The following is a 14,416-nucleotide window of genomic DNA, read 5'->3' as shown; positions in this document are numbered from 1 at the left end:
GTACAATTTAAGCAGATTCGGCTTTCCTGCAGTCTGAAGGGTATTTTGCGTGAGGGTTTGGAACTAGAAACCGGAGGAGATGCTGCAGAACAGCTTCCCCGTTATATTATTATTATTATTATTATTATTACTACTACTACTACTACTACTACTTCTGTATTAGCATACTTCTACTCCGCTCTTCCAAGTGAATACCCATAGCAGCTTACGAAAAAAATAGAAACCCAATATACAATATCAAAGCCACAAATCAATACAAATTGTTATCAACACAACAATATTTCACGGGGCGGCGGCACTGCAGGGCTGTTGCAAAGCGCTCTTTCTTTCCCTCCCGCAGTACCGCAGCCTGCAAGAAAGAGGATGATTAATGGGCTACATTGGCGTTGCCAGGGTTTTTATTTTTAAACGCATTTTCCGCACTAAATGACAATCAGAGGTGAGAAATGGGGGCGGGGCCTCCGATCTCACGTAGAGCCTACGGAGCTGCGACCTTCTTTGTCTGCTATGGGCAGCGCTTCCTCCCACGTGGTGGTGGGGTGTGGGAGGGAGAGAAAAAGATAGAGAGGAACCCAAGAAGTCCCGTCTTCGGGAAAAACCGCGTTGCCCCTCTTCACTTTTCCTGCATCTGTCTCGAAGACGGGTTGCAGCTCTGTGCACATGCGCAAAGCGCCTCTCCTGCTCCACTCCACCCCTCCACCTCCCCGTGCCCCCGCTATTGTTGGCGGTTCGTTGTTGCCACGGAAACCACAAACTATCTGAAGGGGCAGTTAGGCCCGGGGCGGGCTGCGTGCAATACGTTAGATGCGCGGAGAGGGCAGGAGAGAGGAGGGCAAGTCGTGATTTGAGTTTGCGCAGACATTTGCTGCAATAATTTAAATGTATTAATCATCCCTCGTTAATTAGCCCCAGGACTAGGCGGGAAGGAGAGAAGACATGCAGAGTTACTCAGATGCGCCCAGGTGGATGGCGGTGCATATGTAATAACTGAAAGAGTCATTTAAATATATACGCAGATCTGCCTTCATAAGAAAATATTTAGGTCGCTGCATTAATATTCCTGAAGGTGGGTAAGCTAGTCATTTAGGTGCCTCGTTCTCGTAAAAAAAAAAAAAAGGATTTTCACCCTTCGCACTGGGTGGCTCATTTGGTAGAGCAGGATATTCTTCATCTCAGGGCTATTGGGCAAAAGGTTTCTGCATTGCAGGCGGTTCGACAAGATGACCCTCTTGGTCTCTTGGAATTCTATGAAATTGACACCTACGGTTCATATATGTAGGAGAGAATATGTCATTTCCCCCCCTAGATATAATGCTGAAACTTCAGCGTATTAACAGCTTCCCCTTTTGGTTCTTATCAAAGGTTTTCACGCTGAACTACTTACTCATTGTTACTAAGTGGTTGCTAATCAGGGAAAAAAATAACATTTAGATACCCCAATGTTTTGAAATTTACTATGTGTTTTTTACTCAGAAGTACTAGCTGAGCAATCCTAACCTCTGGCCATGTGGCCCCAGGGACCCTGGAGCGGCTGGCACAGCAGCGGGAACCAAATCCATCCCATATCCAGCGGTTCGTCAGCTGTCCTTGCTCTGCCTGTCCCTGTGCCCCCAATGCTCCATTTGGGGTGTCTTGTCCTAGCTACTGAGGACAGCAGGAATTTCAGCAGTGGCAGAGCCTCAGCCCATTCTTAACCCACTCAAGAGTTGGACTGCAGCCCAAATCTTCAAATATCAGAATCCCCCCAAAGAATTATGTGCTTCAGTTATGTTGGCTGGGGGCCTAAAGAAGTTCCCAAATGGTGGTCTCCAGACGAACTTCATTCTGGTGGTCTACAGCTTGTCTGAAATTACAATTAAAAATCATACAGCATCTAGTGCAATACACTGAAATTGCTACAAAAGGCAGAGCGGTCTGCCAGTTTTCATGTGGCCCATGGGGCTAAGTGGGGGGGGGGGCGAGTTTAGGAACCACTGGGTTAGAGGGCAGAAGCCTTGCTGTGCTGCTGCAACACCAGGTATGCCACTAAAAATATATTGGTGAATACCTCAGATACGCTAGAGGTGCACTTCATCATAGCGCAAAGATAAAATACTATATGAAACTTCCCTCTACTTTATTGAATATAGCCACAATCTTAAAAAACCTGTCAGCCAAAAGGAGTATAATAACTGGATGGAGTAATATGAAAGTGCCACCGAGACCAAGTGGGTTTTCCAGACCTTTTTGAAAACCTAAAGTATGGCTATTTCACACAGGGTTGCACTGTTGAGATCAATGGCATTGGAAAGTGCACAGCTTTGGATTGTGTCTGTGTTTGCATGATACCTGCTACTTTCTTTTTTTCCCGTATGTTTGTGTTGTGGCGTTTATCCCATAGGAGTAAATACATGTTTTATTTATTACATTTCCATCCAAACCTTTATTCAAGGAGCTCAAGGTGGCAGGCATAACCTCCCTTCATTTCATCATTACAACAACCCTGTGAGGTAGGATTAGGCTGAGAGATAGTGACCAGCCTAAGTGATCCTCATCAAGGAATGGGAATGGTCTGAGTCTAACACTCCAGCCCAGTGGTTCTCAAACTTTTTCTCTGGGACACACTTTCAGAATAAAGTATGAACCACCCTGAGACCTCTGGGTATAGGGGAGGTATATAAATTCAGTTAATAATAATAATAATAATAATTTGCTTGCACCGCACCACACTGGATTTTTATTGATAAGAAATACATTGGAAAACAAAACAAAAAATAGCAGTGCTTGATTTATATCATATAACACACCTACTTTATAAGGGATGCGGGTGGCTCTGTGAGTTAAACCACAGAGCCTAGGGCTTGCCGATCAGAAGATTGGCGGTTCGAATCCCCGAGATGGGGTGAGCTCCCATTGCTCGGTCCCTGCTCCTGCCAACCTAGCAGTTCGAAAGCACGTCAAAGTGCAAGTAGATAAATAGGTACCGCTCCGGCGGGAAGGTAAACGGTGTTTCCGTGCGCTGCTCTGGTTCGCCAGAAGCGGCTTAGTTATGCTGGCCATATTACCTGGAAGCTGTACGCCAGCTCCCTCGGCCAATAAAGCGAGATGAGCGCCACAACCCCAGAGTTGGCCACGACTGGACCTAATGGTCAGGGGTCCCTTTACCTTTACTTTATAGTATGATCATGGGACATCCAGAATGTATAAAGCAATGCATAAGAGCACAAATCATCTCCCAGATACAATATTGATTGTCCTTGAATCTTTCTGCCATGCTTGTCATCCTCTCCTGCCCAACCCGAGTGACACGCCACACCCTTTTGAGGACCACTGCTCTAGCCACTAGGTCATGGATGGGTTGTTAGGAAATGCATCTCTTTGTTGCCACAGTTTTTGGTTCCAGTATGATTTGATCACTTGGGTTGTGGAATGCCATCCCTAGTGAGCTGTGCCAGTTTCCATTTTTATTAACTTTCAGGAGGAATGTGAAAACATATCTTTACCTTGGGTAGGCAAGGTGGTATACAAATTAAATCAATAATATATTCAAGAAATAATATGTGGTTTAAGTAGAATCCTTTTCAGCTGTGAGATTTCAATTACATCTTCATTAGTCCCTTAGGGAAAGATCTCTTGCCAACATGAAATACCCTCCATAGATGTGGAGGACAGCGGATGGTTGGGATGTCATTTGTGACCACTGCTGTATTTGCTAGGATGGCATGGGAACAGGTGAGTTGGTTGAGGTCAAATATGTGCACATTTGTCCCTCATTGATTTCTGTACCAGTGAAGAGGCTCCTCTCTTCCAGAAGCAAAGGAAATTTCAGTTTTCTCCAGCAGCAGATGGTGGAGAGTGGGGCAGGGAGAAGGGGAAGGACAGGACGACCCAGGAAATAATGGCACAATTAATTGAAAAGCTCTGGAATGTAAGAGTTATCGATGGACTTTGTGGTCCAATCCAGCAAGGCAGTTCTTACTATGCTCCAGTCTTGCTTTTGATTAAGTCAATTTAGGCTGCAATCCTGTAACCAGGGAGCAAGCCACATCGAAGTACATGGGACTTACTTTCTTAGGCAGTCATGTTTATAGGGTTGCAGTGTGAAAATCTTCATTCATTTTAACAGAAAGTATACTTTGCTCACAATGAACTGGCTGTATGGAGCCAAAGGTCTTGTCAAGCCTTCATCCTATATCCAGCCCAATAAGTTCACAAGCAGAGTGTAGCAGGGAGACCCTCTTGTCCTTTGTTCTTGGCATCTGCTAGCAGAGGTGTCTTGCTTCTGTCCGTGGAGCAACCACGTCTGCATTACAACTGATGCCAACAGGGTGGGACTTTGGGGGGACCCTCTCAGCAGAATAAGTAGAAGGGCCCCTAAACACAGCATTGTTGGCAAATGAAGTAATGCACATTTCCAAATGAAGGTGGTTCCTTGGAGACCATGGACTCCATAGCCTAAGCTTGCCTTGTTGCACCATGCCTTAGCTGTCATGGCTACCAGCTGCTACAATACTTTCCTCCAATAATTTATATGTAAGGGGGGGGGGAATGACCAAAATAACCAGCGGAATAGTTGTACTTTGCTGACCAGAGTGATGTGCTGACTTTTTATTGGAGGAGAATCTTCTGTTAGTTAGGAGACTAATCTAATTTCTGACATTCTCTCCCACTCCCAGTTTTTGCAGATAGAATTTCCCTATTTCTTTCTCCTGGGTTTGGCCGCCTATCCTAGCTTCTTCTACACAGTGTATCGGTTTCTGCGTCGCTTTGGGCAAATGGAGGAGCTCAATGCAGTCTATGTATCTGCCAAGTGAGAGACTACCTGGACACCCAGATTCTCTTAGTGTCTGTGTGTGTGTGTGTGTGTGTGTGTGTGTGTGAGAGAGAGAGAGAGAGAGAGAGAGAGAGAGAGAGAATGGCCCTACCATTCATCAGATGGGGGTGAAAGGTGGGAAGGATGGAGCAATGATGAGGTGTTGAAGGACGGAGCCCTGTGTGCTCTTGCCTTCAGATATAGTGGAGAGGCATTCCTATGCTGAAGTTCAAAGCAAGATTCAGCTGCCAGTCCAGTCAGCTCCTGTAGGTGAGCACGTAATCTTCTCCCACACACTTCAAGACTACATAATATCTTTGGCCCTCCTTAGAAATGGGTTAAAGCAATTCATAAAACCAGGTCACCTCTGTTCTTTGGGAAACCCACCTGCTGCAGTTCCTATAGCCCAGCACAAGGTGTCAGTATTGCTTTAGTTAGTTCCACAGGCACTTGCCAGGCTCTTTCCACCCACCTATCAAAGGTCACATCAGGGTCACCTGCTCAGCAGGTGGAGCTTTATTGGAGGATTAGTCCCTAATGCTTTGGGAGCGGAAAGGGTTAATTGCTCCCACCCACCCCCTTGATTTTGCCTCTCTCTCTCCCCCCCCCCACACCCTCCCACTTCCCACATCAGAGACCTGATCCTTCCTCACAAACCAGGCTGGGATTATAGGATTAGCCTAAATCATCCTGTGAGCACGACTTCCTGCTAAACGAGGGAGGGAGAGAGGGAGAGATAGGGGAAGGGATGATCTGGCACTCAGGGGGTTAATTCTGCTGCCTGATTAGCCGCAAATGGGGGGGGATGCCTCCTCCTCCCCCCACCCCCAATCTTCTTAGCCAGCTTCTCCCAGTTTAAAAGAGGCAGAGGCTAAACCCAGGGGACTCCCTGCTGCGGTGAGGGTTTTAAGGAGATGAATGGGCAGATTCCTCTCCCTCCTTCCGCCACTCTTCCCTGTCCCAAGCCTCCCGCTCTGAGTCACCACCCCAAACCTCTCCCCGCTTCGGATCCACCTATAGAGTCCAGCAGCCCCAACCCGCACCCTCTCCCTGCCTCCCTCCTATCAGCACCCGCTTCTTCCCTTCCCTCCTCCTCCGGCGGCAGCGCAGCCCCTGTCTCCAGTCCCCGGGCTCTGCTGCCGCTGCTTCACCCTGAGCTCCTGGCTGCGCTGATCCTCGCAGCATCCTCCTTCCGCCCGCTCCTCTCCTCCGCCAGTCCCTCCACACACCACAGGCCACTGTCTCTTTAAGTTCCCTCCCGCACTGTGCTGACAGCTGCTCCCTGCTCCCCCTCCCTCCCCTGGCTCTGTCTCTCTGTCTGTCACAGCAGCTCTGCTTGGGACCAACCCGCACACCACCGCCATCCCCCCCTTCCCTCTCCATCCCCCCCTCGCCCCCTTGGATACCATGAGTCTTCCTCGAGGGGAGCGCCTGGAGGGATCCTAGCCCCGCTGACCCTCCCCATCTGTGTGGCCCCCTCCTCCTCCTCTTCCTCCTCCTCCTCCTCCTCCCCCCTCAACCCTGCAGCCTGAGCGAGATGTTTCACGCCTTGGTAGCAGGGGGCATTGTCTTCCCCGGCCTCTTCTTGTTGTCCAAGAACGGCCTCAAGTGGCTGCCATGGCTGCGATGGGAGGAGGCCGACGCGGTCATCGTCTCCGCCAGGTAACCAGGGAGCCAGGGGAGGGAGGATGCAGCCAGGGTCCGGCAGCGGAGGGTGGGCCGCATCAGGCGAGGGTGGGCATCCAGCAGGCCTCAGGTGTGAGGGGTTAGGACTCTTCCCTCCCATATTTTCTTGAAGGATGAGGGTGGAAGCGGTGGGTCCAGGGCGTCAGGGAAAGGGGCAGGCTCCTTTGAAAGGGGAGTGGTACAAGGGCATAGAGAGGATGGGCTATGAACTAGGTTTTTCTAATGAGGCTCTTTTTTAAAATAGGTCCTAGAATGAGGCGGGGTTGGGAGCCAGGTTTCCTGGGTCCGTTGGGATTGGAATGGGGGCAGCAAGTTGCAAAGTGGCTTTCCCTAGTGGATCCATGGGCATATCTGCAAGGAAGCAGATCTGCTGGATTTTCTGGGAGAGGTGGAGTGCCTGGGACCATGAGCCAGACCTCTGGGTTTCTCAAGATTGGGGCATATTAATTGGGAATCAAGAGCTGAGCTAAAGCTGAACTCGGGTGATGAGGTGTCACTATCCCACAATGACAGCCAATAGAAGCAGTAGCCCATATAAACCCAGGGTTCCTCTCAGCAAGATGTTTGGAGCCCAGCATTGAGGAGATCGGTGAACCCACGGTTAGGGTTAGGGTTAGGGTTTGGCAAGGTCTGTGACTTGTGAGGGATGAGATTCCCAGGGATCTGCTGTTAAGAGGGTGCTTCAGGAGATCAAGGCTGTTTGCTGTTTGCTGTTTGCTAGGCTTCCCAGACAAGAAACTTGGTCTGCTCAGTGTCTCCAGGGGAACACTCTGGGGCAGAATGTCTGGTTGCTCTCATTGCTTAGTGCATATATCTAGGCGCTCAAAAGCTGCTCCAGGGTTGGCAGTCTCTGGTGATCACATGACAAGGCTGCGTGTCAGGGTCACGGAGCAGCTGAGGCTCTTAGCAATTGTTGCTGATCCCCTAAGATGACCTTAAGATAGCAGCTGTTCTGGGATGGCAAAGAGCATGGATTTGAAGGTGCTTGGCAGGGCTCAAGGTGGAGGAGGCCCAGATCAGCTCCATGGGGCATTTCATTGCTCTGAGGTCTGCTGGTCTGGATTCCCTGGGTCAGAACTGGAATGGTGAGCAGACTATTGAGTCCAAGAGAAGAGAGAGGCAATGGCAGTTAACTTTGTTTTTGTTTCCCCCTTCTTCCCTACAACAGGTTTGTCTCCTCGGTGCAGGCCATCATGGCTTCCACGGTCGGCTACATCGTCTCCTCTTCCTGCAAGCACATTATCGACGACCAGTAAGTCAGCATTTGCTGTGTGCATGCCAGCCCAGCACTGCAGTGCGGTAACCTCTCTCTCCCTGTGTCTCCCACACCTTTCCCAACCCAGCAGAGTGTTGGCAAGGTCACGCTAGTGAGAAACCTGACACCCTCACCGGGATGGGCACCAAATTTAGAACAGGATGACAGTGACATGTTACAGGCAGATGTGCAGCAAGGAGTAGGCCTGGGAAGAAGTCAGTACAGGGAACTGGAAGGCACAGCACAGGAAATGAAATAATCTTACCAGCAGGAGGTGCTGTGGGGAACAGCATTGGTGGAAGCAGTGGCTTGTGGGAAGAGGACAGCGCCTTGCTGTTTCTGCCCCATAAGAAGGTATTTGGAAGGTAGTTGGAGAGTAAAGTCGGGAACTCTGCTTTTGGAAGCTGCTCCCACTTGCTACAAATCCAACAGGGGGTGCAGGAAAGAGAGAGCAGGGCAAAAGCGATGGCAATGACTGAGGCAGATTGGCCTGTGTGGCACAGAGCGCTGTCCGTGGTGCTGCAGAAATGCCAGCCTCATTCCTCCCACTTCTACGTTCAGCACCATGGGCAGCTCTCTCTTGCACAAACGTTCCCAAGGTCCCACGCAGTTCATGGGGCACCTGAGTTGAGGATTCCCAGAGCGTGTGCTGGAGAGAGAGCAAAAGGGCAGGAGCCGCTAGTCCCACTGGATTCTAGGACAGCTGCCAGACCTTGGTCTCTGCAGAGACCAATTTGGCAAGAGGGCAGCTCTGCAGGGCAAGCAGGACCGTAAACACAGCAGGAACCCAGAGAGCTCCTGGAAGAGGGACGGGATAGAGGTGTGGGGTGTGTATGTGTCTGGGCCTTTTCCAATCCGCCGTCCCTTTTCGCTTTGCCATCAGGATTGCTTCATTTCACGCTAATGAATTTAGCTGGGATTAGTCCCTTCCCTAGGACAGGCTAGAATGGGGGGCACGTGTGCTAATTCTCCCCTAGGATAGAGCAGGGCAGGGGATTAGACCAAAGCAACAGCTGTTTCTACTGCTGATTTGCGTTCTGTGGATTCATAATTGGCTTTATTGGGCAACCAGTGATGACGAATTCCTGGGCTCCCTAGAGGGGGGAGTGGGCTCTAGCAGGTTACATCATATGGAGGCTGGATATCTGGGTTTTTGGAGAGTAAACTCCAGCTGGTTAGAGCAAGGCAGTTAGAGGCAGGAGTTGAGGATTCTCTTAGGGCAAAGAGAAGAGTTTCCAGATTACTGTATATCCATTACAATGCTCTCACTGTGCCCTTCGCACTGGGAATCTCCTGTTGGGAAGCAATGTGGGTGAGGGTAGGCAAGATTTCAACTCTTTCAAAGCGTTCCCTTAACTGACCTCAATGCCGGGCTCCTGATATCATCTTTGCAGTCCTGTACCACAGAAACCGTCTACCAGCGCCCCCACCTCCACCCCATCTGAATTCTGCTTGGATCCCACCTGCCCCATTTTGGTCTCCAAGCTGAGCACCCCGCAGCGTCTCTTGGGCCCTGCATCCCGCAGAGCACTGCAGCATCCTGGCTGCTTCTCTGGCATTTGGCCTAATCACCTTGCATGGAGCCATCAGCACAAATGCCCAGGCAGGCTGCAGTGGTGAGGGAGGAGAGTGACGAGAAGTCAGCTGGGGAGGTGGCAGTAAGGAAGTCACAGCCCAGACTTAAAGAAACAGCACTCCATTTGCCTTCCTCTCAGCCTGAAGGGGGGAAGGGATCAGGGCTAGAAGCACCTTTTTCAGTCCCTGAATTCCCCTCTTATCACCTGAAATGAAATAGGATTAAGGCCAGTGTCTTGGACTTATTTACATTAATCCTATTACCTTTTATAGAACTTGTGGACTTCTAAATAAGCACAAGGTCGGAAGCATGGTTCGCTGCCGGTAGTCAGACAAAATATCCCGGATCTAAGGGGATTGAGGGTGCCCTGACTGGGGGTGGCAGTGGGGCTGCGGTCAGGATTGAAAGGCAATGTCAGGACAAGGTGAGGTGGGAATGGCAGCCCGTAGCTTGGTTATGGCCGTGGTCAGCGTGGCTTGGAGAAACAACAGGGAGCTGTTAAACCACAGAGAGCCCAGCATTGTGAGAGCAGAGAGCAGGAATGGAAGAACTTGGAGGGTATGGGCAAGGCTTTTGTTCTCATTGACCTTGTGTGAGCAGAGCGCATCAGCAGGTCATCAATACTCATTGATCATGGCCGTGAGCCTGTTCCAAGGGGGCGGGGCACCTCCTCTTGCTCCCCCCCCCCCCCCGTATAGCTGGAATTCCCTGCTGAGTCACTGCCAGGACTGTGTCTTGCTCACAACCTTCCCCTGCCCTAGCATTCTTTCTCCTCCTTCTGCAGGCACTGGCTGACCTCCTCCTACACCCAGTTTGCCATCCCCTACTTCATCTACGACATCTACGCCATGTTCTTGTGCCACTGGCACAAGTACCGGGTCAAAGGGCACGAGTCGGCCGGCACCCGGACGCTGCGCACCGTCGTCCGCACCTACTTGCACAAGGAGTTCCTCATGGTGGTCCACCATCTCTTCATGGTGCTGGTTTGCTTCCCCATGTCCGTGGTGAGTGTGGTCTGGCGTGGGAACCTCTGTATACAAGAGGAGGAGGCGGCGAGGAAGGGATGGGATGCCGATGCATGGAGCAGAAGTGGGGCAGAGAGGGGCTGTGTGCTTTAGAGGCTGCTAACGCCCACCCCCAACAAGTCACCCTTCTTGCTTCCCCCACTTCAGCTCTGGCGCCAGGGCAAGGGCGATTTCTTCCTGGGTTGTATGTTAATGGCTGAGCTCAGCACCCCTTTTGTCTGCCTCGGCAAAGTCCTCATCCTGGTAAGTATGGCCCAATCCTGTGGGTTTTCTGGGGAGAGGAACGAGAACCCAGCGGGGCAGAGCAGGTTCTTGGGCTTCCTGGAGGGAGCTGGTTGTGGCCTGACTGCCCTCTCAACCCCTCTTCTTTCCTGCCACAGTACAAGCAGCAACACACCCTTCTTCATAAGGTGAATGGGATAATCATGCTGATTACATTCTTCTGCTGCCGGATCCTGCTCTTTCCTTACATGTACTGGGTATACGGGCACTATGCCGGCCTGCCCCTTTATCGCGTGCCCTTCTCCATCCCCGCCGAGTACAACTTGGGATCGGCCATCCTCATGGCGCCCCAGGTTTACTGGTTTGGCCTCATATGCCGTGGCGCTTTCCGCGTATACCGCTCCCAGGGCGCTGCCAAGGATCAGGTGCTGCGAAATGGGCACAGACCAGAGACGCAGGTGCTGGACTGATGATACCTCTCCCTCCTCAGCCACAGACGGACAGACCACATTTCCTCTAACTTATTTATTTATTGGGGTATGGGAGGGACTGGATGGATTGGGGGAGTGGGCTCCTAGGCCAAAAGGGATTTGGGGAGGCCTGGAAAGGCATTGCGGGGGGCGGGGGGTTCCAGTGAAGTATTCGGAAGGGACAAAGACAATAGTCCTTTGGTGCAGTGTGGGGTTCCTTTGCTAAAGGCAGCCCTCTAATATGGCAACACTCAGTATTTTGAAACTCCTTGGGGGCGGGGATGGGGGTAGAGTCCTAAACCAAAGGGATATATATATATATGATGATTCTTTTACAGAGGGACTTTCAGGCCAGTGGTTATATAGGAGGGCTGAGAACAGGGTACATGGATGAAGTTTATTTGAGGCTGCAAGATAAGAACAAGGCATCTCTAGTGTGTTAGGGGCTCTCGCAAATCACCCCCCCCAAATAATATATGTGCTATTTATTTCCACAAAATGCTGTGAGCACCCCAGGACTACCTGAGCCCATACTAGGCAAGGAGACAACTCAGTTATTTGGGTGGGGTGGTGCTGTTTCTTGGGAACAGAGAGAGATGCTAGTGGTGGGGGTGGGGAGGTAGGGAAGAGAGACAACGGGGGCTTTTCTATACTATTATCCATAGAATCACAGTATCACAGCTATTATTAAAAGGGGCAGGGAAATAGTCTGGATTTCCTCACACTGTATTGTTAGGGGTTCTATCAGCAGAATTAGGAATTGTTGTAGGGTAGCTGATAGGGAAACACCCTGGAATTTTTGGATGCTGCTAAATTGCAAGTGATCTTCAGTATTACTGTGATGCCACCTGCCCAGAAAACCCCCAAATGCTGTATAAAATGTATCCCCTTGCACTGGGAAGGTTCCAAGAGGTGTGCTTCCTAACATGCACCCACCCCTCCCTCCACCTAGCAATAACCAAGCCTCTTGCCTCCACCTCCTCCTCTGTTTGGCACACCAACCCCTTCCCTCTTCCCTCCTAGGAACACCCATTCCATGGGGCAGGGATCCAGCTGTAAATAGGGGGCGGGCGGGCTGTATTTATAACCTGAGGTCTGCAAAAGTATTAAAGGAGCCTTTATCTAATGCCAGCAGAGGGCCAATGTGTGTCTTTCTTACTTCTCCCTGCTAAGCCTTCCACAGGCCGCTCGCAGTCCTGAACTTAGGTCTGTCTGCTGTTTAAGCCCTCGTGTGCCCCATAAACCAAAACCTTCCAATCCCAGCTCCCCTTCCCCCTTTGGTTTTCCATTGGCACATCACACCAATCGCAAAAGAACCCCTCATTCAATAGCCTTTTATTGAACAGAGAAAAAGACAAAGAGTGGTTGGCTGGCTACAGAGCCGTATCTGCTGATCACCTGGATGTTTATCCAGCATTTGACTTCTTGAAGATCCTGAATGAAATTGCGGAAGAAGAAGAAGAAGGGGAGGGGGTGTCATTTCATCCATGGAGGTGGGAGTAAATAATGATATCCAAAGGCAATAAGGAGGCAGGGAGAATACTTGCAGCATAACATACACCAACCAAAATGACACGTACACTTTCGATATGATCTGATAGAGGAAGAACAGCAGGATGAGTATAATGGATCCCACTAGGATATAACGCAGCTGGTGAGGGAATGAACCTGCAGGGGGCAGAGAAGAGGAGGGTTGGTTGTCACGGGGAAATAGGGCAAGGCTAGAGCACAGCTAGGGCAAGGAGGAGGAAGCCCAAAGCAGCCCTGAATCATTCTGCAAAGGGAGGAGAGCAGAGGTTAGGCATAGAGCAGGGGGAATCAGGCCATTAGTCCAGCTAGCCTAATATGGTCAACTCAGGCCATCAGTGGCGCTCTGGGTCTTTCCCAGCTCTTACCTGGAGATGCCAGGGATTAAACCTGCTGGGACCTGGTGCCTGCAAAGGCTGTGCTCAGCCCCCTCCCCTGCAGGTGCTATTGGGGAGGGAGCGTTTGAGAGAGGGTCAAGAGACAGGAGTGGCAAGGGGACTCACTTGGGGGAATATACTCAGGCTGCTCTCCAATGAGCTTGTAAACAGCAAGGATCTTCTTCTCATCTGTGTCGGGATAATCAAACCAGAGCGGCTGATGCCGGGACAAATCCGCCTCGGTGGCATTCCCCGGGTTTCCTGCACGAGCTGTGGGCCCCAAAAGCACCTCCCATCAGTGGGTGCTTTTAGCATTCCTGTGCTTAGTCCATTTACCTCATTACAAACGCAAGCACACACAAAAATCTGTTTTCCAAGAAACATTTGCTACTAATTTCCTGTTCCATGGACAGTCACGCCCTTGCATTGCAGCAGCAATGAATATTTCTCTTCCAGCCAGCCACACAATGCTAATGCTTTATCGTAGCCCTGATTTAGGCCCCACACAGCCCACCGCAAACTCCTTTTGGCCTCGCAAACAGTTGCCCCGCACAGCCCTTTACTTTGCTTGGGCAAGAGAGGAAGTTAAAAAGGAGAAAATGTTTCCTGCTACAATCTGTGCTGCAAGATGAACGTGGAGAAGGAAAGAGACCTCAGCAATCCAACATCATCAGAACCTTATTGGGACGATAATCTCCACTGAGAACCTATTTGGAAGCTACTGTGGTAATGGGGAATTTTGGCAGTAACTATATCACTTCAACAAGTATAACATGTAGTTTCAAAGGGCCTTAACTTGGTTGGTTCAGGGCTGGAACCATCTCTAGCCATATAAAAATAATGCAAGATTGTTGACACATTTCTAGATCAGAATCCAAGGACTCCCTGTTATGGCTTCCAATTAAAGCAGTTTAAAACGAGTAGCGTGGAAATGCCCAGGGTCGAAATTATACTGTGGAGAGACCCTTCACACAGCCAGATGAAACATCCCAGGGTTCATAGGTAAGGTCTAGGAAGCAGCCTTAAACCTAGATCAGTATTGTCTACCCCAACTGGCAGCAGCTCTCCAGCATCTCAGCTGGAAGGTCTTCCCCATCATCTACTCCGGACCCTTTTCACGGGAGATGCAGAAATTGAACCTGGGATCTTCCGCCTGAAAGGAATAGCACTGAGCCATGGTCACTTCTGCAGCACTCCCTGCTGCTGGGGATGAGTGGGGTGGAAGGAGGCCCAGTGGAGGAAGACCTGTGTTCACCTGTCACAAGCCGAGGACTACTCAGGATCAGCTTGGAGAGATTTGTAAAAGTGTACAGGAGCTGGAGTAGCAGAAATTGCCCTCTGTTCAGCATAGCTGCTCTCCTGGCCACACCCACTTTCTATGACCTCACAATGGATGTGCCTCCCATCTCTGACCAACACTCCCTCCTTCACTTTAAAGCCAAGATTCTTCCCACCACCCCCCAACAAACCCAGGATCAATGTTCCC

The 14,416-nt window shown here is 50.4% G+C and overlaps 2 protein-coding genes across 4 annotated transcripts; one reads left to right on the top strand and one right to left on the bottom strand.

The window, feature by feature from the left end:
- The first annotated feature begins 729 nt into the window (after window positions 1–729).
- TLCD3B (TLC domain containing 3B) lies at window positions 730–12,157 on the top strand. 3 transcript variants are annotated; one of them, XM_083581906.1, is made up of 7 exons: window positions 730–1,066; window positions 3,594–3,711; window positions 4,656–4,789; window positions 7,647–7,730; window positions 10,094–10,313; window positions 10,482–10,577; window positions 10,715–12,157. In XM_083581906.1, exons 2-7 carry the CDS (start codon window positions 3,655–3,657, stop codon window positions 11,024–11,026), a joined length of 903 nt encoding a protein of 300 aa, XP_083438032.1. In that variant the 5' UTR covers window positions 730–1,066; window positions 3,594–3,654; the 3' UTR covers window positions 11,027–12,157. The 3 variants fall into 3 exon arrangements, with proteins under 3 accessions (XP_083438032.1, XP_083438034.1, XP_083438033.1); XM_083581908.1 differs by lacking the exons at window positions 730–1,066; window positions 4,656–4,789; XM_083581907.1 differs by lacking the exons at window positions 730–1,066; window positions 3,594–3,711; window positions 4,656–4,789 and adding an exon at window positions 4,816–6,454.
- Window positions 12,158–12,346: 189 nt separating this feature from the next.
- Window positions 12,347–14,332, bottom strand: LOC310747489 (fertilization-influencing membrane protein). The gene is made up of 4 exons (XM_083581923.1): window positions 14,186–14,332; window positions 13,057–13,200; window positions 12,607–12,694; window positions 12,347–12,460 (listed from the first exon to the last, which is right to left on the bottom strand). Exons 1-4 carry the CDS (start codon window positions 14,277–14,279, stop codon window positions 12,433–12,435), a joined length of 354 nt encoding a protein of 117 aa, XP_083438049.1. The 5' UTR covers window positions 14,280–14,332; the 3' UTR covers window positions 12,347–12,432.
- Between the last annotated feature and the right edge of the window lie 84 nt (window positions 14,333–14,416).

Source organism: Podarcis filfolensis, assembly GCF_964270895.1.
Source record: "Podarcis filfolensis genome assembly, chromosome: 13".
NCBI lineage: Eukaryota > Metazoa > Chordata > Lepidosauria > Squamata > Lacertidae > Podarcis > Podarcis filfolensis.
Note: the sequence above shows the minus strand (reverse complement) of the source record. Positions and strands in the feature narration are given on the sequence as shown.